A 27,620-nucleotide genomic window follows, 5' to 3' on the forward strand; every position below is an offset into this window, starting at 1 on the left:
GCTACATATGCCTCGATATTATGAATTTTCTCTTTTCACTCATGAATTTTTCCCGTTGAACTTGTCGACTATTGATTATTGTTCAATCGATATTGTAGGCTGGTTGGTTCGAATAGTTTGACACTACTACGAACATTCTATTGCTTCTCACTCTCGAGTTACACTGCCTAGGCTGCCGCGTGACCGTCAGCTCGTGGCCTCAAATTCCTCACTCCTGCATATCGCTAGATAACGTTACGATGTCGTTACCAGATCCTATTCAGGATCACGATACGCCGATCCTTTGTTTGTCGATCGTCCTTTATTTCATTGCAAATTATAGGCACGATAAAACTGACCTCTCTCAAAGTGAAAGTCCAAGTTTCACAGCCATTACAGTTAATAATTCTTAAATTATTTGTCATAACATACATGATTCTGACAATCAAAAACTTTATAACTATTGCCCGGATTTATAGACACTAAAAGTTAATATTGTTACTCGGTATAGTTTGTAAATAAGCTACCCACCCCTTTCAGATGCCATTCCCAACATTCATATTTCCCTTTGGTACCGTTAACGGTCTTTAATCCTCCTAACCGCTACTTACAAATTAGAGTGCGGTTTACAAGATACATTGTCCAATGCTTGTGACTCAGTTCTGAAAATGTGTCGGTCGACTTTCTGTGATGGGAAGCTAGTACACAACGGATTAAAGTCAAAATTGTGTTCACAATTGCTTATAGAAATTAAGTTATGAATGCATGTTTTACATGTGAACGCTGTAACTGAACACAGCCTAGTAGGTACAAACAAACAAACAAACAAACAAACAAACAAACAAACAAAAACAAACAAACAAATAAATAAATAAGTAAATAAGTAAATAAATATATAAATAAAAATTAAATAAATAAATAAGTAAATAAGTAAGTAAATAATTAAGTAAGTAAATAAGTAAATAAATAAGTAAATAAATAAATAAGTAAATAACTAAATAAATAAATAAATAAATAAGTAAATAAGTAAATAAGTAAATAACTAAATAAATAAATAAATAAATAAATAAATAAGTAAATAAATAAGTGTCTAAATAATTAAATAAGTAAATAAATAAGTAAATAAATTAATAAGTAAAGAAATAAATAAATAAACAACAAAAATAAATAAGTAAATAAGTAAGTAAATAATTAAGTAAATAAATAAGTAAATAAATAAATAAGTAAGTAAATAAGTAAATAAGTAAGTAACTAAATAAATAACTAAATAAATAAATAACTAAACAAATAAATAAATAAGTAAATAAATAAGTAAATAAGTAAGTAAATAATTAAGTAAATAAATAAATAAATAAGTAAATAACTAAATAAATACATAAATAAATAACTAAACAAATAAATAAATAAGTAAATAAATAAGTAAATAAGTAAGTAAATAATTAAGTAAATAAATAAGTAAACAAATAAATAAGTAATTAAGTAAATAAGTACGTAAATAAATAAATAAATAAATAAATAAATAAATAAACAAACCAAAAAGAAAAACAAAAACCTAACAAATAAATAAATAAATAAGTAACTAAGTACTTAGGTAAGTAAGTAAATAAGTAAGAACGAGTATGTAAATAAGTAAATAAATAAGTAATTAAGTAACTAAGTAAGTAAATAAATAAATAAATAAATAAATACTGTAGGCCTAAATAGTGTAAATTACAATATTACAATGAATCACAGTTAAAGCAAAATTATTTACATCGAGTACTTGTTTCTGGTTTTGTTTCAGCATGTTAATTGCCTTACTCACTGAACAGTAGACCTGAACTCTGTGTCTGAGGTTTAGTACCATTGATCTATACCATATACGTCATACACTGTTGCGGGATGCTTGGTGACTACGTAACCAAACGCAGGAATACTTATATTGTAACATAAGTTTCTGTGTCCATAATAATTCAATTCACACCAAATATTTATGTTTTTATTGTTTAGTCAACTGTCCGAAAACAGGTTTTAACCTCATAAGTAACACCAGTAAGGCATCACTCATGAGGCAACTAAGCCAGGAGATAATAGGGTAGGGTGGTCAGTTCCTTTCCCCCTCCAATACATACATCGCCGATTAGCTACATATTCCACTAATCAGACTTCAGATACAAACAAACAATTATTGTTCTTCTTCTGACACATATCGTCAAGCGAGATGTACTGCATGATAATATATCAGCCAGAACCTCAATCAGGTAACCAAATACATTCATATTTTTTACTTACTACATTACGTTAATAAATTATAATACTGAAGTCGTGCCAATTTTGTAGATTCCCAGGCTACATCTCGTTACATAGCCTCAAGGTAATCATTCTATCCTAATACTGTATGTGGTGATATTACCATGTTCTATATCACACTAGTCCCTAATCGAACAAGCCCCAACACAACTACAATATAACTCTCAATTAATGTAGCTAGTAGATCGTAATATAATGCGCCACGGGAGAGTCAGTATTATATTCTCAATATGCAAAATACTGAGGCGAAGTTAGTGGAAATTATTATAATATTTCATTTTCTATGTATTTGTGACAATGTTCTCATCCTTTTTCCCCACACGATTAAATTTAATGGGGATATTATTCATGCGAGCTCACGCATTTGTGCCCCCTGTAGGTTGACCGCGTAAATTACATGATAAATATTTAATAACAATTAAAAGTAATTTATATTTAGTAAGGAAACTACTTTTACACGATTTAATACGTGAAGTAATACATTATTTTGTGGCGTACTAGTCCATAATTGTTCAATTTTTCTCCTTGGATACGATATAAGGAACATATGCATTATAAGACCCACCCCGAGTATTCCATAGTATCGATTATATATTGTATATTTTCGATTATTATATCAAGTATGCCATCTTAACAGTACTAAATACATAGTACTATAGACATGTATAATTTAATAAAACCAATAATAATGATATTAATCTTATATTAGTCACCTTTGTTATACAATATATTAAATTTTATTCAAAATAAAGTTAAGGAAACAAACCAAAGCTAAACTTTAAACACAATAGCATTAAACTTTCAAACAATACAACATTGGTATTAATACAACAATAAAATTAAGTTCATATTAGACATCTTTGCAATATATTATAGCATATTAATTCTACTCAATTTATACATCATTTTTGGTCCAGGGAAAAATACTAGTCTTTCACAAAAACACATTTTTACTAGTATTTTCCCTGGACAAAAGAATTAAAAACAAAATTGGTGTAAAATTAGCATTTTATCATGGACTTCACTGGAGATGTTCCGTTTCATCTTCTCCGTTATCCGAGTGATTTCACAAAGTGCTACGATACGGCGTTCCTGTGTCTATCATTTAATACCTTGTAATTTCCAATGACATCTCCACAGGAGTTCATCTTGTTTACTTTTAAATTTATTCAGTCTCATCCCAGGATTGCATGTTTCGCAAAACATTTCACTCCTAAGTAAACCACATTCGCATAAAAAACCATAAACATAGCCTACATCTCTTTATTCATGGATAAAGCTACTAAAAAGTTTACAACTTGTTTATAATTCCATAATTTCCATTTCGAGGCCTACATTTTAAATCAAGAGGGAGAATTTGATCCACTTCTTTTCTTATATTTAACTATAGCATTCGAAATTGCCGCCATGATTACGATCAAACTAATTTCAATAATATTGATTGGTTGGCAAAATAATGAAAACAATATATCGGTCATTTAATTGATCGAAACGCAACTTCCGTTGACCTTTTTTTTGTGGCTTAGCATATTTTTATATTTAGGGTGGATACTATAATGCGTCTGTTCCCGATATAATTATGTAATACAGCCTATTATACCTTTCTGGGCGTAAAAAAAACTTTTGTACGACCTAGAGCCAAAAAAAAAAAATGTCGTTTGTTTACTTATACTTACATTGATTTAATTGGCAACAACTTATCTTCAGCTTGTTTGGCTTTAATAAGAACTCCAGAAGAAATTTCGGTTTCAGCAGATTCCAACATCATTTCCAACATAACAGAACAATGTTTATTAAATTCAGAGACTGGTAACTTAATAAATAAAATAACAGCATCATGCATGGCCTCCCCCAACAAATAATTATTATTCGTTTTTTTTTTCCTAGTGTAGGCCTACACAATCCCTACAGTTACGAAGCTCAATACGTAGTAAATATGCATCCTTAGATAGTTGCTAACCACTAGGATCGCTACTATCGCCTCATTACAGGCAATGCGAAACAGTACCGGCACAGTCTATTGTTCCTAGCACCCTCACAACTCAAGCTTCGTGACTGTATATACTAGACTGTGGTCCCTAGATACCAAAACAAAACACGCTAAACAAGACATACAAACACAAAATGAATTTATAAATTAAAACTCTTCTTAAAAAGTTTCAATTTATTCAATTACGGATTAAAGCACGACAAAATAATGTATGAACCTTTGGCGAAATTTCATGTTTAAACGAGAGACCCTCGGCAGTAACTCCGTAGCCGTCGCTATGAACATCTTCATTTTGCTCTTGATACATGTATTACTATTAATGGAAGTAAATTAATATTAAACTACATAATCTTCTATGTGCTTGAAGTCGCTGTGTTGCCGTCTTTTTAATTATCGCGCAACAAAATGTAGGCTATATTTTACGCACAGATTTTATTTTCAAGTTTTGTGGGAATAATATCAAGTTGGTCATATTCGCTATGTAAAGGTATTTTTGCGTAAAACATGTCGTCTCCAACATTTAATTTGAATAGAGAATTTTACTAACTTCAAAATCATTGATTATAAAACCTTACTAAACGCTCGGAACTTGCTGTGAACTGAAGTTCATTATGCCACCCCATCATTTTAAAATTTCTAGACCAGCCATCGTCAACTGGCCTGCATATTAGTTAGGAGCGCCGAGACGCTGGCTGAGGAAGTAGTAGTGTGCAGTGTGTCGATCCAAGCCAACGCATCCCATCACAGAAGCCAACTTTCTGACCATAATTTACAATGTCTTCTTCCATTGTGTTCTACACGAGCATTGACACCTAACATAAACCAGTTAGTGAGGGAAAAACGAATTCAAAACTTCAGGAAAACCAATGCTAATGATCAGCGAAAATAATTTTTATCATTCGTTATTTACATTGTAATAAAATAATTTAGGCGTACTTCAGTCTTGTAACACAAACGACAATATGTTTCATATGTTATACAAAATAATAAATAATTGGTTTTGTGATATATAGTGTCAGATAAAAAATGGATAATTTATTTTATTTTATTGACGACACTTAAACAAAGGAATGGGATGACAGGATTTAAATATTAGTAATGTATTCGATTTGTTTAATATTTTGTAATAGTGAAAATGCGTTATAGGTTTGTAAGTTCTCAATTACTTTAATATGAAAAAAAAAAAAACTATTTGCTTTCAAAACCGCTGCAATACACAACGAAAAAGTACAACTTGCTTGCTGTCTTAAATTAAAAAGTGATTTAAAAATCCAGGAAAACCAATGCTAACGAACAGCGAAAATAAATTTTATAATTTGTAATTTACATTGTAATAAAATAATTTAAGCCTACTTTAGCCTTGTAACATAAACGATAATATGTTTCATATGTTATACATAATAACAAATAATTGGTTTTGTGATATATAGTGTCAGATAAAAAATGGATAATTAATTTTATTTTATTGACGACACTTGAACAAAGGAATAGGATGACATGATTTAAATATTACTAATGGATTCGATTTGTTTAATATTTCGTAATAGTGAAAATGCATTAGGTCTATAGGTCTGTAAGTTCTCAGTTACTTTAATATAAAAAAGAACAATTTACTTTGTTAAAAATAATTTATATCTAAAATAATAGGGTATCTATGACCCAAATTGCATTATTAATTCTAGAATCAGCAGTAGCCAACAAAACCGATACAATACATAACGGAAAAATACATATTGTTTCCTGTCTTAAACTGAAAAGTGGTTTACTTATTACACAGTTCCTCTTAAAATAAATTAAGTACATGTTTCTTCCCTGTTTATTATAATTATTAGAGACTGATTAAAAGGGTTGAACAAGTGAATGGACGCCACTGCCATCACCTGATTCCTTCCCCCACCTCCTGCTGCACAGTTGATGTCTAAGGGATGGAACTGAGCTAGCAAGCAAACTGTACTTGCTCCATAGTGCACTGAGATGAAGACTACTGTTTTAGACTAACTTATCGGATTACAATATGATCACGAACAAGTGTAGTAAAAGTGAAAGATGCTGCCTCTGGAAAAGTGTCCACAGAGAGTTCTTAAGAGGACAACAAACTTTGTGTTTTCTCTTTTAACATTGGCCTCTGTGAACAGGACTTCTTAGGTCAGCTGATGACGGAGAATAAACGAAGCCTGAATCACGCACAAAAACACTATCCATTACCACAATGGCATAGGGCGATAGGCAAAAAATATAAAGACAAAATATGCCAGTGAGAACCGTGGGAAACATAATGACAAAATGCACACGATGAAAGCCGTTTGCAGCCTTTCATGACTAGTAAACTCTGAGATCTGTATCGGCGAGGCGAGTACCTGAACAACACGCGGAAACACAGTGTGGTGTCGACTCATCGTTTCGAAGGATAGATTAAAATATTAAGACTTAGGCTACTGTAATATGAAAAGTTCGAATGAATTACAGCAAATAATGCACACTGCTACCCTAAGAACTCGAGCAATATAATTTAATACTTTGTTTTTTTTATGTATCACAGCAAGATTTTAATATTGCATTTATTTTTACATTTATGATAGTAATTACCCATTTTTCGTGTATTTTACGCGTCGTGTAGGAAATAGTAATATGCGTTACAAGAGCGGTATGTTGAAGTTTTCATGTTCGAGGAGAAGTTTGAAAAAGCGAAACGTAGTTGGGCTTTTTAATTTCCGAGAATTGAAAGAAAACATACCGCTCGTGTATCGTACATTATTTTGTGCGAAGATCGTTTATTACATACCTTAAAGAGGAATTTCTAATTAGTTGCAATGAAATCTCCATCTTGGTTTCTGTTCAGTGATGGCAAATTTGCAAAACAAAAATATCTATCTTCAACATTGTTAATTTAAAATGTTTTCTGAAGAAAACTCCACTATACTCCAGCAGGCCGTGATATACGTCTGTCTTCCCCCCCCCCCCCAGTCTATAAATGCGAACTTAAAACAAACGGTAAGGTTATGTAATGATTTATTTTTCATTTTAATATTTTAACAATATTATTTATATAACATATTGCAGTAATAACTTCGGCATCTGGAATCTTGTTGATTTTTTCACGACTTCCTTAATGTTACTTGCATCACGAATGCAGTAACTTTAGTTGAGTTGTAGAGTTTACTTAATTTTTGAAAATATTTAAAAACAATAATTAACAGTGCAATTTAGGTGAAATTGCAGTGGTAAGTTTCCAATTTATAATTATTACTATATTGAACGTCTCTAAAAATAATATGTTAAAAACCTAAAGCAGTAAAATCAATATGTCACTTAAGCGGTAAGAAGAGGGAAATTGTTATGTGTGTTAGGTTGGGAATACTGAATGTGGAATTTTAGACTTTCCGCGGATTGGTTTTGTGCGGAAACCAAGCAAATACGCACGATCTCGCACAATAGTAATATACATTACAAGAGCGGTATGTTGACGTTTTCATGTTCGAGGAAAAGATTGAAAAAGCGAAACGTAGTTGAGCTTTTTTAATTTCCGAGAACATGAAAACAAACATACCGCTCGTGTATCGTACATTATTTTGTGCGAAGCTCGTTTATTACATACCTGAAAGACGAATTTCTAATTAGTTGCAATGAAATCTCCATCTTGGTTTCTGTTTAATGACGGCAACTTTAAAGAACAAAAATATCTATACTCCAGCAGGCCGTGATATACGTCTGTCTTCCCCCCCCCCCCCAGTCTATAAATGCGAACTTAAAACAAACGGTAAGGTTATGTAACGATTTATTTTTCATTTTAATATTTTAACAATATTATTTATATAACATATTGCAGTAATAACATCGGCATCTGGAGTCTTGTTGATTTTTTCACAGCTTCCTTAATGTTACTTGTATCAGGAATACAATAGCTTTCGTGGAGTAGTAGACTTTACTTAATTTTTGCAAATATTTAAAAACAATAATTAACATTGTAATTTAGGTGAAATTGCAGTGGTAAGTTTCCAATTTATAATTATTACTATGTTAAACGTCTCTAAAAATAATATGTTAAAAGCCTAAAGCAGTAAAATGGATGTCGCGCTTAAGCGGTAAGAAGAGGGAAATTGTTGTGTGTGTTACGTTGGGAACACTGAATGTGGTATTTCACACTTACCGCGTATTGGTTCTGTGCGGAAAACAAGCAAATACGCACAATCTCGCACAAATAACTTTTACGCGTAACTTCCCAACCCTAGCCCTCTATCATTTACCAATCTTTGTAAATACAGTTAATTTATTTAATCTGACAGGATTAAGCCTATAAGACCTTCACTTTCATTCTACCATGCTGGCATTCGTCTTTGAAATGTAGGCCTATAGAAGGTTATGTCTGCGGTTCTAAACTCATCTTCGTTTACGATCATAGTTTTCATTTGATTATCATGTTATTTGCTGTTGTAACTGCAGATAATATTACATCTGTTGTTACAAATTTCATACGTTGTAACTATAGGGCGGATTTTAGCATATTTCCATGTTTTATTCCTTAGTTGCAGATCATATGCTACTGTTATATAAATGCGTTTCAAGCTATTTGCAACTAAATTTCAAGATTTTATAGTGTATATTTAAGGGATTAATGCATATTTCAGCTTTTAGCGAATATAAAAGTATAATATTATTGTTTTTAAGCATTCTAGTGCTTAAACCAAGGTTAAGAACACGGAAAATCAGCAAAAATTGAATACAGAAGAAACGAGACATTGAAATACATTACAGCAGCTGTATTTTATTTATTGCAATATGCCATCATACAGACAGTGCATTGTTATCAGTGGGCAATTCCGCGGCAATCAACAAAGCCCTCTGATGTTAAAGGGAGTTTCTCATCACTTAAAAAGATTGCGTATAGACAATATAAAACACTTGTTGCTTAACAATTTACAAAAATACGCAACTCCAGCAGGAATAAATGAAGTTATGTCTCGGTATTCGTATATACCTATATAATAGGAAAACCATCAATAATAGCAAATTGCTTAAAATAAAACACATTTTATTATTTTTTTTACTTTAACGGTGCATATTTTGTTATTTTTGGTGCATATACACTGATTTTAAGTGCATACGTTCATGTACATGCAAATTTTTCCGTTTTAGTGCATATCAATCCGCCTCCTAGTTATGACTATAACACATATTCATGTGGAAACATTTCATATCCATTCTTTTCACGAAGTCTAAAATTGCATCTCATAATGATGATAAAGGTGGTGGTGGTGATCATAATAATAATCATCATCATAATAATGTATTATTAAATTTAATGTTTTCAATATATCCACAACGGTGATTCCTGCGGGACAAAATTCCGGCACACCCGGCGACGCTGATATAGCCTCTGCAGTTGCGAGCGTCGTTAAATAAAACAAAACATTTAATATTTAACAACGGTGGTATAGTGGCTGAGAACCCGGGTTCGACCCCCGGCATACCCCCGATTTATGACTGTGCTGGGTAAACCCGTAGTCCAGGTAACACAGAGATTTTCTCCGGGAGCTCCGGTTCTCCTGTGTTATCCCAATAAATATCATCTCATCTCATCTCGTCGCGGGTGTAGCTAAACCAGCTTCCTATGGAACACCATAGGCAAAGATTCTGTCGGTAAATTTGTCTACTCAACTCACAAAATATATGACACGGTAAGCTAAGAAGAAACTGTCTAGCTACTAAATGGCACTTGAAGGAATGGTGAACGGAAAAAAAACGTTCGGGGCAGAAGAAGATATCAGATGATAGACAATATTAAGTTATATGGCTTGTATGCGGAGACTACATAAATTACATAATAAGCATTAATATTACTAACGAGACAACCTTGAACGTAAATTTATACTACTCTGGAAGTAGTAAATTAATACTTTATAACTTGGGAAAGGGATTTGGAGTATTATAACGAATGGTGAAACGTAGTATAGATATTCGTAGCTCAGTGACTGTCAAGCGAGCTGCGTCACAGAGCATGGACGAGTACAGTTCACTTCATACAAACTTACACGCAACGTGCTGTAAACGTATTTCAGAATAAACATATGGAATAGTTTAATGACATATAGTGGCCTACATACATAATCTGCATTTCACTCTGAACTACATGCGTTTTTCTAGGCAACGCACAAGACATCAATAAACAACATTACAAATATACATAATTAAATATCAATCTCTTCGTCCTCGCGTGTCAGGGGAAATATTGATGGCTGATAGTTGTCTTCTGTATGGAACTCGACTCTGAATGTGTGTGTTTTTCTGTCAGGAGTCTGCTAAATTAAAAAACCTTTATTTACAATATCATGAAATATGATAATATGTACACAACGTACACTACAGTATTTAGAATGCATATATATATATATATATATATATATATATATATACTACAATATTTACAACATAGCCTAATAGAGTATCATTAAATGTTGAACAAAATGTAGAGCCAAACGAAATGGCATTTTCAATTAATGCTATGTTTTGATGCTGAAACAATTATTCCTGCTGTGCCTTGTTATAATAAATTGTAAATATCATTTTCAAATTTTCTAAACACAACTTTGCTCTTTTGCAAGGAAGGAAATTTTTTAACATGGAAAAACTCCGCTCTACATCTGCAGAGACAATTGGAGAGTACTTGAAACAAAATACGTCAATTAAATTCACATGTTGAATGACGTCATTGGGACACGTGTTTGTTAGTGCATCTGAAATCCGACTGAGAATACTGTACCTATCATTTTTAGTCAAAACTCTGTTCATTTTTTCACCAACACGTTTTCCTACTTTATCTTCTACTGCCTCAGTTTATTTACAATAGTACACATAATATTTATTTGCTCAACTAGTTCTACTCCTGACTGTACTAATCGAATAATGGCATCCGTAAATATAAAAAAATTAGACTTAATATCCATGATTTCTTTTTTTATTATTATATCATTTAGCAGTTCCTGGCATATTTGAAGATCGAATGACTGGACCACTTTCTTCACAGATTGGAGGTGATGTGCGTAATAATAATTATTGCAAGCTTCTAACCATGACCCCGATCTCTTAAGAATTGGACATGGGGGAAGCGATAATGTAGGGAATTGTTTCCTGAATTTTGATACTCGATCTTAGCTTTTACAAATATAGTCTTTCAATTTTGTATTGTTAGTTGGTTTCACTTTCGGCATTGTACATGCACTTCACTACGCTGAACTTCAAACCTGCATGTTGAAGTTCTTATGCGACAACTGTCCCGTTCACCTGTTGTTGACGTGCAGAGATCTGCGAATATGTCATGAAGGGGAGGACTTGGTATAGAGGGTTGTAAACAAATGACTGTGTAGATGCCAATACTAGCTTTTATTACTCCAAATTCCGTTCCCTATTTATAACGTAAATAACGGGGGCCATACCTTTCGCTAGTATAAATTTAGTAAAATGAATTTCATTTCTACATGCCAATAGTGCTGAAATTTGGTATATTGATTAGATAATACTTCTAGATTAATAAACAGTTTTCAGAATTCAATATACAGTATATATAATGTTGTTAAGAGTAATTAGAGTTTTGAATTGAGGGAGTGAAATTTGTGCATGTAAATTGCTTTCTCTTATATAATTTACAATATTGGATATTATTTAATGCTTTCGTCACTATTTTTATTCACAGGTAGGCTATTTCCTCTGAAGTTTCCATTCATTATGATTCAGTACTTCAGTTTCAACAAATATCATTTTTAACAATTCGTTCGCATACACTGCACGTTTATCTATTAGTTTAATATGATCACAGAAACGGTGAACCGAGATTTTGCAATTAATATTAGTGAATCTTTTCAGGCCACATGTTAGCGTGTGTATATATCTTGAACTGATAGCAAAATTTTCCTTTCCGTGCTGTGATGTCACGGATAATAGCGTGACCTGTATGCTTGCGCAAATTCATTCTAACGATGGAGCGCAGTTCAATGATTTTTAAATCTCCATCTTCAACGAATTACTAGGAACATTATGTAACCCTTCTACGAATCTGTTTTCATAGACCTGGCCGATTTATTCTACATTTTTTTTACTGACCAATAAGTATTTATTTATATATTTACTTATTTATTTACTTATTCACTTACTTATTTGCATATTCACATTTATTTATTTATTTATTTATTTATTTATTTATTTATGTGAATATTCCTTCTTAACTCTTTATTATGTTATTAACGTTTAAAACACAACTTCAATATTAAGAAATTGGTGTTAGTACTTTTGTTTTACAGACAATATAGATAATATCAAACAGAAAGAATCATAATAAAAATAACGATATAAAATTTCAAGTTCCGTTTGAAGTTTTTGTACCACTGTTTTCTTAATCCAACAGGCTGCTTATTCCTTCTTCCATACCTAGCGCTTGATGCATGCGCACGACGTCAAGGTCAGAAAAATGCGCTGGCTTTGACTTCACTGGCGTATCGCATCGCCGGTCGAGAGCCAGGTTGCCGCTGTGTGGTTTCCCTTATATGTATTCACACAGCAACAGGACGTTGTATTATAAAAACTAAAGAGAAATGGTTATGTAAACATATGTAGCAACCGCTTCATGATTGGGATATAACAGTACGGCATGATACCGGGGGCGGAAACATTCTACTGAATGAACTGCTTTTTGTCAGGAACCTGGCGTATACTCTGCATTACAAATGTGAACTGTCATTAAATCAGAATACACGTATTATATACAGTACGAGACACAAAACTATGTAATGGGAAAGTACACAAATCCCCAATTAACGGATATTACATCTGCGGATACCTCTGATTGAGGTTCTGGCTGATAACATCTATTATTATCAACCAGTACATCTCACTTAACGATTTGTGTCAAAGGAATAACAATAATTCTGTTGCATGCATTTAAGTCTGATTAATGAACTAAGTCTTTTTTTTTCACGGCAGATGGGTTTATTGAGCAATATTATACATATAGATGTACTATATAGGCTATATCACAGAATAAATATTTAAATTATCTCATCATCATTATTATTATTATTATTATTATTATTACTATTATTATTATTATTATTATTATCATCACTATTTCTTACCAATGTTTATTATTGTCACACTAACATTACTTACATCCTGCCTAGGACTCGCGTTACGGAATGCGCGCTGGTTCGAATCCCCATGGGGGAAGAAATTTTCTCATGAAATTTCGGCCAGTGTATGGGACCGGTGCCCACCCAGCATCGTGATGCACTTGGGGAGCTACGATAGGTAGCGAAATCCGGTTGCGAATGCCAGCTATAACGGCTGGGGGGATCATCGTGCTAACCACACGATACCTCCATTCTGGTTGGATGATCGTCCACCTCTGCTTCGGCATGTGGGCATGAGGCCAGCAGCCGGCTGGTCGGTCTAGGCCCTTCACGGGCTGTAGCGCCACGGATTATTATTATTATTAACATTACTTATCCAACCTTCATTATTTACTTTCATGTTGTTTTATGGTCTAGATATTAATGTAATAATTATGTAATCAATTGTATTCTATTACAATTAAAGTATGGCTGGGCGGAAGAGAAGGCATAATGGCCTTAGGTCTGCCAGATTAAATAAATAAATAAATTATTATTATTATTATTATTATTATTATTATTATTATTATTATATTATCAGAGTTTTTTCTTATATCCAATGCGGGGGTCTCCTGACCGTACGTGCTGTGTAAAACAACTCCTACTTTGTAGATTTCACCCCCCCTCACCTATGATTAGTTCTAACCACTCTGCAAAAGAACACACAGATAAAAATGAAAATGGCACAAACGAAACATCCTATATAATATATCCTAACCTAAAACAGACATAAAAGTGTATAATTGAGTATCCCTTCGTCAGTTCGCATCACAAACTTAAACAGCTGAAGTTCTAATCTGTCTTGCATTCAAGAGGAACAATCCAGTCTTTTGTTCGCATTCTCTATTCCCCATGAGGTCAAGACATGCAAGCGAACCCCTATTCTGACTTAGCACTGACGATGTTAAATATTTTCTCCGGATATGTTCCAATTCGACACACTGCGATAAAATATGTCTATAGGAGTCCTTTCCCCGCAAAGTGGACAAAGGCGATCTCCTTCTTCGTTGACAATTTTATTACCCTTCCATGCTCCCAATCTTAGCCACGCTAAACCTGGTCTGCTGTCTTTGTTACAAGAATTTATGCAGTCACACCTCCCCCAGTTAAGCATTAGATCTAATTGTAAATGTAGTGAGGACTTTTCCGAACATTGGAGCTCAATCTTTTGCCTCTCGATACCAATTAATCACATCTTCACATTACGCCAATCATTCCTTCCATTATTATCTCCTTTATCCCACATCCTTCCCATTCTTATATGATGCAGCTCTCTCCACAGTTTATAAACCTACACTTTTTCCCATCCCTCTCTTTGTTGAACTTTTTAGCAAATCGACCGTAAAAGCGACTGATCCCCAACTATAATTTTTAACCAGTATTTTATCACCCTAACATTCATATGAATTGCTTATGAACTATGTTACTAGTCAGTATGTGTATAATTTAGGTGGAAAGGAACCGACTACCTATCACATTATCTCCTGGCTTAGTTGTCTCATAAGTTTTCTTATTGTCTTCGGATTCTTGATTGAACATACATACATATAACTTATCTGCGGAGAAGAGGGATTCAAATAGAAATTATAAATTACTCTTCAAGTTAAGACACGTGTGGCCAGTGTTTCCAACAAGTTCATATCAAATCGTTATTTAATGTCGCTGTATCAATATCTAAGTTATTTAACATCAGCGGAATTTAAAATTTCAGGAGAAAAATTCGCTCCGGCGCCGGGGATCGAACCCGGGTCCTTGATTCTATGTACCAAGCGCTCTGACCACTGAGCTATGCCGAATTCAATCCACAGTACCGGATCGAACCGTCCTCCTTCGATGTTTCCCTTTGTGGCCTGACTCCAAGTTAGGCATATATGTTGACGTGTATCCAATGTCAACTGCCATCATAAGTGACATAACTTGGAGTCAGGCTACAAAGGGAAACAACGAAGGAGGAAGGTTCATCCGGTACTGTGGATTGAATTCGGCGTAGCTCAGTGGTCAGAGCGCTTGGTACGTAGAACCAAGGACCCGGGTTCGATCCCCGGCGCCGGTGCAAATTTTTCTCCTGAAATTTTAAGTGTCTATATTACAGATAAATTCTGCAGGACAAATTAATATATCTATAATATCAGTGGTATTGGTTATTTCAAGATAGTATTTGATGAGATAAGGCCAAGGATTTGCTATCTGATTACCTAACATTCCCCTTACAGTTGGAGAAAACCTCGGAGAAAACCCAAGGAGATAATGAGCCCAAGCGGGAATCGAACCACTCCTGGAATCGCTGCCGTATGGGTTTAAAAGGGTCAGACTTTACAGGACTCCCTTCCAATAGGGAACATACAATACGAGACACTTACAAACCAGAATGATATGTACATTTACCTAGCACCATGCTTCTGAGAGAGTCGATGGTTTCCTGGACGGTTTCGGGCTTCTCGTTCAGCTCGTTGGCCGCTTTCTCGGCCCACTCTGGGGGCAACTGCTGCGGGGGCTTGCTGATGGCCCCGGCCAGACCCTCCTCGAACGTGGTGGCGGCGGCGGTGGTGGTTGTTGTGGCCGCCGACAATAGCTTGTCGGGGGAGGTGGAGCCGATGAGGACCTGGTCCGCAGTCTGGCCTGGCAAGGCGAGGCCAGGGAACATGTTGTCAGCCGGCATCGCTACAGCATCCTACAACAAACAACACAACAATTCACTTACTTTCAGTAATATGTATTGCAGCTTCAAAGACGTTATTATACAGAACGTAACAAAAAGGTATGTCAGAACTTTAGCGAAATATTTCTCACATGTAGAGGTTGAAAATGTATTATACAGAGTGATTCACGAGTATTTACCGTCCTTTACGGAGCTTATTTCCGAAGATATTCTAAGCAAAAATAGTACATTATGCAACAAGCCTATAATGGTAGTAATTAAGACCCGAGTATGTTTGTTTATGAAACGAGCGCAAGCGAATTTCATAATTTTCATACGAGCGTCTTAATTACCATTATAGACAAGTTTCATACGACTTTTTATGTTCGACCATATTTCTAACTTGAAATTATTCATAAGTATTCATGTTATGGTTATGTAAGTGAGGAGGGGAACTGACTTTCTAAATTGTGAGATGTGCGCAGACGCGAAAGTATTTATTTTTTCCGAAACACGAATGTCATTGACCTTGATATAATCTAGAGAATAACATGAACATTAGTCTTGATATAACCTGGAAATTGATTTATAATTGAAAAACGAGATGAAAAATTGAATTTATTTGAATAGTATTTACAATTAAAGTTACTTATTATAGCAACAGAACATAATCTTCTGCGACAGTATTGGATTTCCAGCCTCCGTGACTTTTCGCTAATTGTCTTTCGATTGCATATCCGAGAATAATCGATACTTGAGCTTTTATAATGGTACAATGGTGATTTCTCATTGGCTGAACAACTGAACTATAATGAATAGGTGTACTTTAATGAGTGCATTAAAGGGCTACTACCAGGTGTATAATTACTACATTTCGGCATGGTCGAGCATAAAATCATATAAACATGGATCTTATTCTCAATATTTACAGAGTTACGTTTCGTTATTGGAACGCATTGCTGTGAACGCGTGATCTTGGTCAGCGTGCAGTCAGCAGCCAGCGCGAGCGCTACGGAAATCAAAGATAGCCATATGCAGTTACGTAGAGCGACGAGTGCCGTTCACAAGCGTGCGGCCAAGTGTACTCAAGCGGACGGCGACATTTTATTTAATATGTTGTAAACTCTTCAAAGACTGTAAATTAGGATGCAAAATTGAACTGCAAATAATTAAGCAGGTGGAAGTGGTGTGATTTTTTGTAAAAAGTGCGTAAGAATAACGTAATTTTATAGTTAAAAATAGAAAACGATGTCTGTACGAAGCAACTAAAGAGTTCACAGCACATTTTTAGCTTCATAATACTCGCCAATTAAAGAAATGATACTTCTGAATGGTTCATTCTCTATGTGTATTATTACTTTACCTTCAAACTAAAGAAAAAACGTATTTTACAAACAACTTTAAATTAATGTAACTCTGAAAATACTGAGAATAGGAAATATGTTTACATGGCATTTTTTGCTCAAAATGTCTTCAGAAATAAGCTCCGTAAAGGACGGTAAATCCTCGTGAATCTCCCTGTATTAACATGGGTCCGGGAAAGCTTTATTTCCATGTTACAGCTCATTTTTTACTAGTCCCCCCAGTTTACAAACAAGAGCTTGTAAATAAGATATTGTTTAGAGACAGCTTATAATCTGATGGTAGTAATATTTATGTCTGATTAGTGGTAGTGGGGTCGTGACATAATTATTAAGTTCACCACCAGTATTGAAATGCAATTGTACGCACAAAGGTCGTGTGACTCACTGCATTGCTCGACTACAATCGTTGCTAAATGAAAGGTTCCGTGACAGACGGATCGGGAGAAGTGGACCAATTCCTTGGCCTCCACGTTCTCCAGACTCACTAGACTTTCACTTATGGAGGCATTCGAAAACTCGGTGCAAGATGTAGTATATTTTCGCGCCAGTATTGTGGAATGCTGCGAAACAATACGACATTCTCCAGGGATACATCAGCGTCTCAAGGATGCAAAGCAACTGTGGGCTGATGTATGTATCCGTGCAATTGAGAACATTTTGAACACTTCTTGTAACGCAGAGTTTCATGTGGTATGTTTCTGTCAGGCTGACCAGACGTCCCGATTTCCGGGGACATTCCCGTTTTCAGTTGCTGTCCTAGTTTTTGTCCCCGGAAACTTATGTTGTCCTCAGAAACTTTAATTTTATATCAGTAACATTTTACAGCGCGTTTTGGGAAAGCCATTAATTTAATTCCCGATCTGCTCAGTCAATTTAAGAGCACAGTGTATTATGATAATAAATGATTCAAAGAATTTCAGTGTCGTCCTTTAAATGTGCCGAAATTTGAGCCGAAGAAATGTAACTTTTCTTTCTGCAAAGAAAATTTACAATGTCACATTTGTTCGAATGAAATTTCTGCACACTTAAAGCACGAAACTGGAATTCTTTCAATCACTTGTTATCATAATACCCAAAGCTCTCTGAAATTGACTGAACAGCTTGGAAAATAAGTCAAAATACGCTATGAAATATTTGATAAAAAACAATTTTTATCTCGAACAGGAAAGAAAACATGTTCAAAATTGTAGTAAGGAGTTAGGTACAGCTTACAGCAGTAAAAGTTTTGAAAATATTCAATATTTTCTTCCTCCATTACTGTACCTTGTACAATAATGAAGATTGGTAAGTGTAAAACACTATCCTTCTGATATATGAAAAAAATATGTTCTTTATTTATTTAAAAAAAAATACTTATATATTTCTTTTCAAAATTAAAAATGGTGGCAGTTCACTGTGCAGTGATGAATCTTTTCCCTCATAACTCATGATGTCGTTAACTTTTTCATATTCTCTCTCTTTTATTTTATTGCTAAAACTCTTATTTAGAATATCATGCTCTTTCAACTACATTCCTTAATAAATAATATTTCTTTTTTATTTTGTCTTAGAAGAAAATACTGATATTTGACCATTTTTAAACGTATTTATTTTTTATCAGACAATCTATCAGAGCTAGAGGAGTGATCTTGTATCATATTGTTGATATGACATGTATAAATACAAACAAAAAATTTCATCACAGAATGTTGGATAGTTTTTGAGTTATGCGGGAAACGCTTCATCACTGCACAGTGAACTGAATTTTGAAAAAAAAATGTAATTTTTTTAATCGTAAAAATATTCTTTTTTTCATATAGCAGAAGGACAGTGTTTTAAACATACCAATTTTCATTATTGTAAAAAATACAGTAATGGAGGAAAAAAATTTTGAATATTTCCAAAATTTACTGCTGTAAGTTGTACCAAACCCCTTAAACATTTTTATTTGAAATATCTCAAAGAATAACCCCCTGAAATTAATGACATTACTTACGGTTCATCCTGTATATTTTATTGTCTAAAAGGTAATTTTAATAAAGACGTACTTGCGTCAAACTTTTCATAACCGAGGTACCACTGCTAATTTTCCTAGTTTTATTTTTAACGAAGATTGCATGATAAAACCCCATACTGGTAATAAAAATTACACGTAACAAATTGTAAAATGAGCAGGGATTTTATGAAGTCGAAGTTTCCGAACATCTTAACTGTAGTGTTAGGAGTTCGGCTCACAAAATTGGCAACTGCAAACACGAGTAAGCGTACAAGTAGCCTGGAAGCAGTTTAAGGCAAAATAGAAACAATACAAGTCAAAACAGATGTAATTTCTTTTAAATACTAAACTAAATATCCACCGCATGCCGGAAAATGAATCTGTATCTATTGGATTTGCACCTTGTTATGACACAACTGACACTATATCGCAGGACTTTGTAAAGATCAGTAATTAGTTTCAAAGTCGTTCTCGGCGGTGTAACCGTTGCCACGTTTCACAATAAACCCTAATCTCGCAGATCCATATCCGTCAAACGGAAATTAATTTCTAAGTGTGATAAAAAAATCTATAACATGCCTCTCTTGAAAATGACAGATTTCCAGATAAAATTTAGTGACCTTTACTCACTCACATCAAAACGTACCTCTCCAACCCAACGTTTCTTGTATTACTTCTAGCATAGAGTAGTAATAAACTCAATATTATAAGTTCTCAACAGAAAAAATAGTTATTAACAAATACGCTATACAGGATTATTCAAAGTCAGCATAGTTTTGAAAGTCCTCTAAAAAACAAGTTTATAGAAAAACAACGCAGTTTTGTTAACAAAAGAGTGGGGTTTATTTAAGTATAAACCAATAAATTTAAAAATATTCCTACAAATAAACTAAACAAAGAAAAGGGATGCACAGTAAGGCCAACATAAAAAAAGATCTTCGCACACAATCCACTGAATGTTGACATTAATTTGGAGTGATTTAATAAAGGATGCATTCAACACTAATTTAAATAAAAAGTTAAACGAATTATCCTCGCACCAAAAACGGATGTTCTCTGAAGCAAATGATCCTATTTTAATTATTTGCATGTAATAACAATTAAGAAACATGTTAAGGCGTTAGGTACAGCTTACAGCAATAAAATTTTTGGAAATATTCAACAATTTTTTCCTCCATTACTGTATCTTGTACAATAATGAAAATTGGTATGTGTAAAACACTGTCTTTCTGCTATATGAAAAAAAAATATTTTTACGATTTAAAAAATTATATATATATATATATTTTTTTTTTAATTTCTAATAATGGTAGTTCACTGTGCAGTGATGAAGCTTTTCCCTCATAACTCATGAACTTGTTAACTATTTCATGTTCTCTCTCTTTTATTTTATTGTTGAAACTCATGTTTACAATATCATGTTCCTTCAACTACATTCCTTAATAAATAATTTATTTTTTTTATTTTCTGTTAGAAGAAAATACTGATATTTGACCATTTTTAAATGAATTAATTTTTATCAGACAATCTATCAAAGGTAGAGAAGTAATCTTGTATCATATTGCATATATGACATGCATAAATACTCACAAAAATTTTCATCACAGAATGTTGGATAGTTTTTTAGTTATGTGGGAAACGCTTCATCACTGCACAGTAAACTGAATTTTGAAAAAAAAAAAAACAACAAAAAACAAAATAAATATTTTTTTTAATCTTAAAAATATTTTTTCATATAGCAGAAGGACACATACTAATTTTCATTATTGTACAACATATAGTAATGGAGGAAAAAATGTTGAATATTTCCAACATTTTACTGCTGTAAGCTGTATCTAACCCCTTAAAGGAATTATCCTTGCAGGAAATGAGTGCCTTCTGGTCCAAAATGATCGGATTTTAATTATTTAAATGCAAATTCAATTACTTAAGGTATTAAATGATTTATCCTTCTATCAAACACGAATGTTTACCGGGCCAATTGTCCTATTTTAATTATGTAATTCCTTTATATTTATTATTATTTCTAACGAGTGCAGCGAAGCGCACGGGTATGGCTATTTAACAATGTAATGGAATTCTTCACACTGCAAGACTCATGGCTGGTTTCACCAAGATTCCATAAATAAACCTAAATGAAACATTAGACTAGTGAACATTAACATATTTAAAATTTCACTAAAATGCGAGCTGTTCACCAACCACATTTTCTTAATATTTAATGAACAGTAAGTAATGATTCATTATGGATAAATAAGTATGTTCAATGAATGTTCGTAACTATATTACAACATTTTTATGAAAGCACAGCTTACTATAACAAAAATGTGTTAAGTTTTGTTATGTTTGAATGTACATTGTGTATTAATTTATTAATATTTCTTAGGTATATACCGTTATAATAACTACTTTCAGTGTTAATATAAAATTAAGTTGTACATTTCTTAGTTGACTAGTTTCACCTTTTTCTCAGCAATACTGATGATGATGATATTCTAACCTATGACCAGTTTCTTCTAAAAAATTTGAGTACCACGATCTTCGTGAAGCGATATCTTTGGTGAAACTTTGTGTCATTCATATTTTCATAATGATGGTTAATATTATCTCCATCTGGCTCTTGATTTTCGAGTAGTTTCAGATGTAACAATTCTGCGTCGAAACGTCTCGCCATTTTGTATTGCAACTAGTGAACCATTAAAAATTTAAAGACGGAAATTTCTATCACTAAACTAATGATAGCTTTACTGCTTCATTGGGCCTAAAGATGCTTGATGAGCTATAAACATAATTTAATGAACCAGTAAATAAATTAATCAATCATTAAAAACATAGTGAAGATTGGTGAAACCGGCCATCACAGTATTCAGAAAAGCTCTATCTCACATATCTCCAGGTATGGTAAGACCACAGTCTAGTATATACAGTCACGAAGCTTGAGTTTATGAGGGTACTAGGAACAATAGACTGTGCAGGTACTATTTCGCATTGTCTATAATGAAGCGATACTAGCGATCCTAGTGGTTAGCAACTATCTATGGATGCATATTTGCTATGTATTGAGCTTCGTGACTGTATATACTAGACTGTGGTAAGATAGTGAACACGAATCTTATGTCGTTTCGTCTTTTGTCTTAGAAAAGAAACCTTTATCTTCTTTGTAAGAAATTTCTATACGTAGACTGTCGAGAACTACATCACCAGGCTCTCTTTTAATTTGTTCGGAGACAGCAAATTGATGGACTGACCATTCCCTAGTGGTTCCCCTTAAGTGACGTCTAGGTAACATTGCGTTTCGCCATTAAATCCCACGCTTGTTTCTTATCATCGATCCAAAGGCATCCATTGAAACGATACGCAATATTACTCAATTTGAACTATGTCTTACGGTCTTACGTTGCACGCTGATGATTTTTCAACAAAAAATATATAATAATAATAATAATAATAATAATAGTAATAATTATCATCATCATCATCATCATCATCATCAGAAAATTAAATCCCCAAAACCATTCCTAAAGTTCTTTTTCTGAACGTACTAAGTACTGACAATGTTCATTAATATTTTGGTTAAAAATTACATATTTAACATCTTTTAACAATGTTTAAAACATTTTCGACTCTTCGTCGTATTAAGGGGTTAGGTACAGCTTACAGCAGTAAAATTTTGGAAATATTCAACATTTTTTTCTTCCATTACTTTATCTTCTACAATAATGAAAATTAGTATTTGTAAAACACTGTCCTTCTGCTATATGAAACAAATATTTTCACTACTAAAATTTTTTTTTTTTTTTTTTTCAAAATTCAAAGTGGTGGCAATACATTTGCGGTGATGAAGCGTTTTCCTCATAACTCAAAAACTATCCAACATTCTGTGATTAAATTATTTGTGCGTATTTATCCATGTCATATCTATAATATGATACAAAATCACATCTCTAACTTTGATAGATTGTCTGATAAAAAATAAATTCTTTTAAAAATGGTCAAATATCAGTATTTTTTTCTAACACAAAATTAAAAAAAAACATTATTTATTAAGGAATTTAGTTGAAAGAGCATGATATTGTAAACATAAGTTTCAGCAATAAAATAAAAGGGAGAGAACAAGAAAAAGTTAAAAGTTTATGAGTTATGAGGGAAATGCTTCATCACTGCACAGTGAACTGCCATACTTTGAATATAAATATATATTTTTTTTTAATCGTGAAAATATTTTTCCATATAGCAGAAGGACAGTGTTTTAAACATACTAATTTCCATTATTGTAAAAATATAGTAATGGAGGAAAAAATGTTGAATATTTCCAAACATTTACTGCTGTAAACTGTACCTAACCCCTTAAAGAAATGTCTACAACGGAATATCTGTTCTGAGATTATAATTTTCTTGCAGTACATTTTGCATCACATTATTTTGAAATATTATGAAATATATGTGGCAAGAAAACTAATGAAGTATACTACATGAATGAATGAATGAATGAATGAATGAATGAAATAGCCGTGATGTTCCATGTTTGGTAAAGGCCTCCGGCTTGTAACCAAATATCCGCAATTATCTCGGAAACGGTTCGTTTGCGGTCCCATGTTTACTGGAACTTTTTTGCTTCTATTATCGTATACTTTCAACTGTTTCAGTTTTCGCTATTAATTTTGATACACCCTGTATTATTAATTAATTATTGTTCCAAGATAGAATCGAACTTCCTAAGTTGAACTACCGTAACTCGATTTTTAGATATCTCGAAGTCATTTTAATTTCCCTGCGGAATCATATAATTTGCATGCAATATTTTTTTCTATGTCTCGAAGTTGTTACTCGATTTTTTCGATATATCGATTAAATTTTCTGTTACCAGTAGGAAATAGATATTCTTTAACTCAATTTTAAGGTGAAAATGAAAGTTATGTACATATGTGTAAGTAGTACTTAACGAACGTGATGAAATAGCATTACTTTAACAAGTACTGCACATCAGTATTTTCCTTCTTTTGAAAGTGTCCTTCTCCAGGGATCAACCCATTGTACTAAATCTACCCCTGTCTACCACTACAGACTGTACCGTACATTGAGCAGTACTGCGAGGACATAATGGCCTGCATGTCTTTAACATTATTCTTCTTCTCAAATTTTTATATGAATTGTTAAAATAGTCGTCCTGAAAAGTGAAGAAAGAGTCTGTGGACAATCTCCACTTCTGTTTGTTGAAAGTTAAGTGGTAATACTTGTCAGCAATAATAATTTATTTATGGTGTTAGGATGTTTTTTACATTTTCTATATCTCGAATTTTCGATAACTCGAAGCATTGCCAGTTTCCGGCAGCACTTCGAGATATTGAAGTTGAACTGTAGTTAAAATTCTGAACTACATCTATTTTTTATTAACCAATTGTTATAATACTGATAGCGTGCCTAGGTGAGGATTTTTGTTTTAATTATATTCACCTTTAAGCCAGCGATGGAAAACAGCCTCTCTGATTGTCAAAGAATTTAACTTCTCCCGCTACCTTACTTGTTGTTGTATGTAGTTACTCGTGCTGACTGCTCTGTTTACAATAAGAGTTCCTCGTCTCTGCTCTAAATCGATCTCTTTGACTGTTTGTTCTAAGCATTCATAAGTATTCTTTAATTCTCGTTGTGTCCATATCATGACATTAACATCATCTGTGTTTGTCGCTAGCTGCAATGATTTATTTTACTTAAGTGCCCTAAACATTTACAATAATAATCTCTACCGTTGTAGAGTAACGGTTACCTTGCCTGATCGTGAAACGAGGGGACCCGGATTTAAATCCTGGTTGGTACAAGTTAGCTGGCTGAGGTTTTTTCCGGGGTTTTCCCTCAACCCATTAAGAGCAAATGCTGGGTAATTTTTGACATTGGACCCTTTCGCCGGCATTATCACCTTCATCTCACTCAGACGCTAGATGACCATAGCAGTTGGTAAAGCGCCATAAAATAACCAATAAAACAATAATATTAATAGCAATAATAATGGAACAAACACATGATATTAAATCCTGTAGATTATCACATCAATATGAGAGCGGAAATCATGGCTAATTGAGGCTGCATTATGCATGACAACATACAGAAGGACCTGCTTCCAATACGGCTCGTCGCTTTGCCGCACAGTTCATTCATTACAAAGATGTTTGTTTAAAGAGCATTGCTGCTTTCATTTATCAGCAGGCAATGTTTGTGAAATAGGAATCTTGCTGATCACAACGGAATGTGCAAGCAACATTGTACCACCTTCTCCCGTCGTTCCACTTAAAAACCATTAGCAACTACTTCTCGTGCGAGATCTGCAGCTTAATCGAATCTCATCTAGTTGCATGTATTGTTTGTTATTTTTGATACTGTTCCGTGTACGTAATCTCATAGATAAACTGATCTCCGTGTACTACTAGGCTAACTTATTTTTAAAAGTCATGTTTTCTACTGACTTCTTTAAATGTTACGATAAAATATTTCTAATAGGCTCAAAAAGTTCCCGTTTTCTAATAAAGAGTGTCCCAACAAGAACGCCAGATTTAATAAGGTGAATAAATGCAACAAAACAGATAACTGTGCCACCAAACCAGCAACAAGACAATGACACAATGTTCCAACAATATCTTGTTATTGGTGGGTTGGCGGCACTGCTATCTGCTCTGCTATCTGTTTTTGTTGCATTTAATTACGTACATTATTAAATCCGGTTATTAACCGAAAAGACAAAAGTAATGGCAGTTTCTGGCAAAAACCTTATATGGGCAAAAATAGTGGTTGATAACAAAATAAAGAACAAGTGACAGATTTTGTATATTTAGGAAGTCATATTTCTTTGTATAATTATCAAAAAGACATAAATAAAAATATATTGAAATATAATCAATTAAATAGTATCTTGAGAAGGAACTTTGGAAAACAAATGCGAAAAGAGGTCCAAATCCGATTTCACAACATAATATCAAAACCAGCTCTGTTATATGGCAGTGAATATTGGACACTGCGGCAAAAGGAAATAAACAGAATCAAAGCATCACAAATGAGATTTCTACGATCACTGACAGGAGTTATCTTGCGGGACGGCATTAGGAGCGAAGACATAAGAAATCAGTGGGAAGTTGAAGAGATGACCGCAGACGTCCAACATTATCAACCTAAATGGAGAAATCACCTTCTTAGGATGCCCGAAAATCGTTTACCAAAGAGACTTTTGTATTACCATCCCCGAGGACGAAGAGATTTAGGCAGACCTCACCGACGTTGGACGGACCAATTCCATTTGTAGTTCACAGACGGGAAACAACCCAAAACTGTGTATTGGCAGAAGAAGAAGAGAAGAAGAAGAAGAAGAAGAAGAAGAAGAAGAAGAAGAAGAAGAAGTCCGGTGTTCTTGTTGGGATACCCTACAGACAAGGAATGTTTATTGACACGATCAGTTATTAACTTAATAGCAAAGCCAAACAATCCATCTTTACAAAAGGACATCTTTAGATAATGAATACGAGGTCTGAGTTTCGATCTCTCTAACTTAATGACTTTACCCAGCATTTATTTAACGAATATAAAATGTTTAGACGGCAATTTTATCCGACTTTCAGATTAATCATTTCCTTAAAGGGGACAAACGAGTTTCCAGTATATGATTCTTGTGCTTTCGTAGCGGGGCTATTTGAAAACAAAACACTGTCACCACAATATATGTTATAACTCAGGTTAAAGAGCTGCAGAATAGGGCTTACAACCGGTTTTCATTCGACCGGTCAGAGAGCATCCGACCGAATGTTAGAATTTCAAACGATTGCCCCTGATGTTTTGTAGGCTAGACAGAACACGGACATTTTCTGAGTACACAAACGGAGTGACGATTGAAGGAAAGTTACCATGTGTACTTTAAAAATATATATATTTGCTTAATATATGCCTACAATTGATTGCATATTTTATTACACTTATCTCCATAACATAAATACTGTATACAGATGAACAAATGGACACCGGTAACAACAAAGGAAATAAGTGTAATATATGATATAAAATCTGGCGTGTAAAGAAATACAAGAATAGAATAAATTACAATTACTTACTAAATAGAAGAGAAAATAACTACATAGGCTACATTCTAGTGTAACGTTTACACTTGAAATTCAAAATGCAAACCTCTAAAAGAGTAGTTGATATATATATATATATATATATATATATATATATATATATATATATATATATA

General features: G+C 33.4%; 1 protein-coding gene across 3 annotated transcripts in view; it reads right to left on the bottom strand.

Annotated features, from left to right (window-relative positions):
- Positions 1 to 27,620, bottom strand: part of LOC138710898 (clavesin-2-like) — a 161,880-nt gene that overhangs the window by 46,790 nt on the left and 87,470 nt on the right. For 2 of the 3 annotated variants that reach the window (XM_069842089.1, XM_069842088.1), the window contains one exon: positions 15,793 to 16,084. In XM_069842089.1, coding sequence (XP_069698190.1) covers positions 15,793 to 16,072 — 280 coding nt within the window. In that variant the 5' untranslated portion in view covers positions 16,073 to 16,084. The remainder of the gene's footprint in view (positions 1 to 15,792; positions 16,085 to 27,620) is intronic. The other variant, XM_069842090.1, reaches the window with a different exon arrangement.

This window comes from Periplaneta americana, chromosome 12 (assembly GCF_040183065.1).
Source record: "Periplaneta americana isolate PAMFEO1 chromosome 12, P.americana_PAMFEO1_priV1, whole genome shotgun sequence".
Classification (NCBI taxonomy): Eukaryota; Metazoa; Arthropoda; class Insecta; order Blattodea; family Blattidae; genus Periplaneta; species Periplaneta americana.